We start from the raw sequence: 2375 nt of genomic DNA on the forward strand, positions 1-2375 counted from the left end.
AATTTTGGGGGCACCTGGGTTTCTCAGTGGATTAAGCATCTGACTCTTGATTTCAGCTCAGGTCATGACCTCACAGTTCTTGAGATGGAGCCCTCCCACCCCCGTCAGGCTCTGTGGTGACAGTACACAACCTACCTGGGATTATCTTTCCCTCTCTCTCTCTCTCTCTTCCCTTCCCCAGCTCTCAAAATGAATAAACAAACAAAAAAGAAACGTTGACCTCTCTTCTCTTCTTTTCCTTTCCCTTTCCTTCCTTTTTTTCCCTCTCTCCCTGTTTGCTTGTATGCTTGCTTCCTTTGTCTCTTTGTTTCTTTCTTTCTTCTCCCTCTGTCTCTCTTTGTTTTGTCTTTCTCTCCTCCTCCCCCTCCACCTGTCCCTCTCCCTCCACCTATGCCTCCCTCCCTCTGTCTTCCTCCTTCCCTTCCTTCCTTCCTTTCATAGAATTTTATTAAACACAAAAAATATGTAAAGTCTAAGTTACTGTAAATAAATCTTTGGCACTTCAAAATTCTTTCTTTGTTCTTTCACTAGGAGATGATTTAAGTCAATGATCATTATATACCTTCATTCATTTATTCCAATAAATATATTTTATTAAATAGGTGCAGGCTGAATGTGGGGCTTTAACTCATGACACTGAGATAAAGACCTGAGCTGAAATCAAGAGTCAGATGCTTAACCCACTGAACCACCCACAAGTCCCATTCCACAAACATTTAAGAAGCACCAATAGCACCAGGAACTGAATTTATAAGGCCAATCTAACAATGCTTAAAAGATGTATAACATGCTGCATTCATGAGGAATATTACTGAAAAATCCAAAAGTAATGTTTGAAATCATCATGTCCTGGAACTGTACAATTAGATTCTCATTAGAAGATGAAAGAACATGTCAAAGGACAAAATTCCCCCCAAAACGATTTGATAGAGGCAATTTATTTTCTGAGCAATTGTTGGCAAGGGGACATGAAAAAACTTTCATTATGGCTTGTGGAATTTAACATAGTGGCAAGGGTGACATTCAAGTTTGAAGTCTCTGAACCTTTCAGTCATGTATTCCCAAACTTAATCTATGGCATGTTCTGTGCTAATTTTCCTTACCTAATAAAGAAACTGCCCTTCACTTTTCCTCCATAGATATCACACCTTTTTCTCATGACTTTTCTAACAGCCTCTTTGAATTCTTGATTCCTCAAGCTGTAGATAATAGGGTTCAGAAGTGGAGTGACCACAGTGTAGAAGACAGAAATAATCTTGTTGATTTCAGGTGACAGGTGGTCATTGGGGCAGACATACATGGAAATCATGGTGCCATAGTAGATAGTGACAACAGCCAAATGGGAGCCACATGTGGAAAAGGTCTTCTTCCGGCCAGAGCCTGAAGGAATTCTCAATATGGTAGACACAATGAAAACATAGGATACAAGTGTGAGAAAAAAGCAAATGCACAACACTGCAATTGACAGAATAAAGATGACCATCCTGGTGATATACACACTGGAACATGAGAGCTGCATGAGGGGAGGGAGGTCACAGAAGAAATGATCGATCTGGTTAGGCCCACAGAAATCCAACTTGGAAATCATTAGGGAGGGCAGAAGCCCTGTGCCAACACCTGTCAACCAGGAGATTGCCACTAACTTGGTGCAGATCTCAGGACTCATCAGGGAAAAGTAGTGGAGTGGGCTGTAGATGGCCAGATATCGGTCATAGGCCATCATGGCCAGAAGAAAACACTCAGTAGCTCCAAAGAACACAAAGAAGTAAAGCTGTGCCATACAGGTGGAGAAGGAGATGACTTGTCCATGGGAGAACAGGTTGGCTAGGAGAAGGGGCACAATAGTGAATGTATAGCAGATCTCCAGAAAGGAGAGGTGTTTGAGAAATATGTACATAGGCAAGCGGAGTCGCTGGTCCTGGCTCACCACTGTAATAATGACAACATTCCCTGTTACTGTGAGAAAGTAGATGAACAAGAAGATGGCAAAGAGTAGTGTCTGCCATTCAAGAAGGTTCTGGAATCCTAAAAGCTGAAACTCAGTGACACTGGACACATTTAGAGGCATCATTACCTGTGGAAGGGAAAATATTTTGGAAAACCACTTTACACAAATCATGCAAATATTTGCAGCTATTGATGTTTAGAGCTTCAGAGATGATTAAAAGTAGTTCAGAACTTTATATACAACACTTCGTTGGGAAAAATGCATAATTTCATCTTGATTTTATGCAAAAATATTTTTCATATCACAAGTTGAACGTAGATGATAGATCTTGGAAAGAACCTCAGCAAATTCCATGCATTGTGTTTTCTGAAATTTAGAAGTCTCTGGTCCAAAGATTAAAAAAAATAACAACAATAATAATAAAACT

General features: G+C 40.3%; 1 protein-coding gene across 1 annotated transcript; it reads right to left on the bottom strand.

Moving 5' to 3' along the window:
• Positions 1-1099: 1099 nt before the first annotated feature.
• LOC102967170 (olfactory receptor 11L1-like) lies at positions 1100-2071 on the bottom strand. Its single transcript, XM_007092973.1, has one exon. It carries the CDS (start codon positions 2069-2071, stop codon positions 1100-1102), a length of 972 nt encoding a protein of 323 aa, XP_007093035.1.
• Positions 2072-2375: the final 304 nt, after the last annotated feature.

The sequence above is a fragment of the Panthera tigris genome, chromosome A1, assembly GCF_018350195.1.
Source record: "Panthera tigris isolate Pti1 chromosome A1, P.tigris_Pti1_mat1.1, whole genome shotgun sequence".
Lineage (NCBI taxonomy): Eukaryota > Metazoa > Chordata > Mammalia > Carnivora > Felidae > Panthera > Panthera tigris.

What these genes read in the sequence shown, in the direction of transcription:
- LOC102967170 (XM_007092973.1), bottom strand. Translation starts at nt 2,071, where the DNA reads ATGATGCCTCTAAATGTGTCCAGTGTCACTGAGTTTCAGCTTTTAGGA.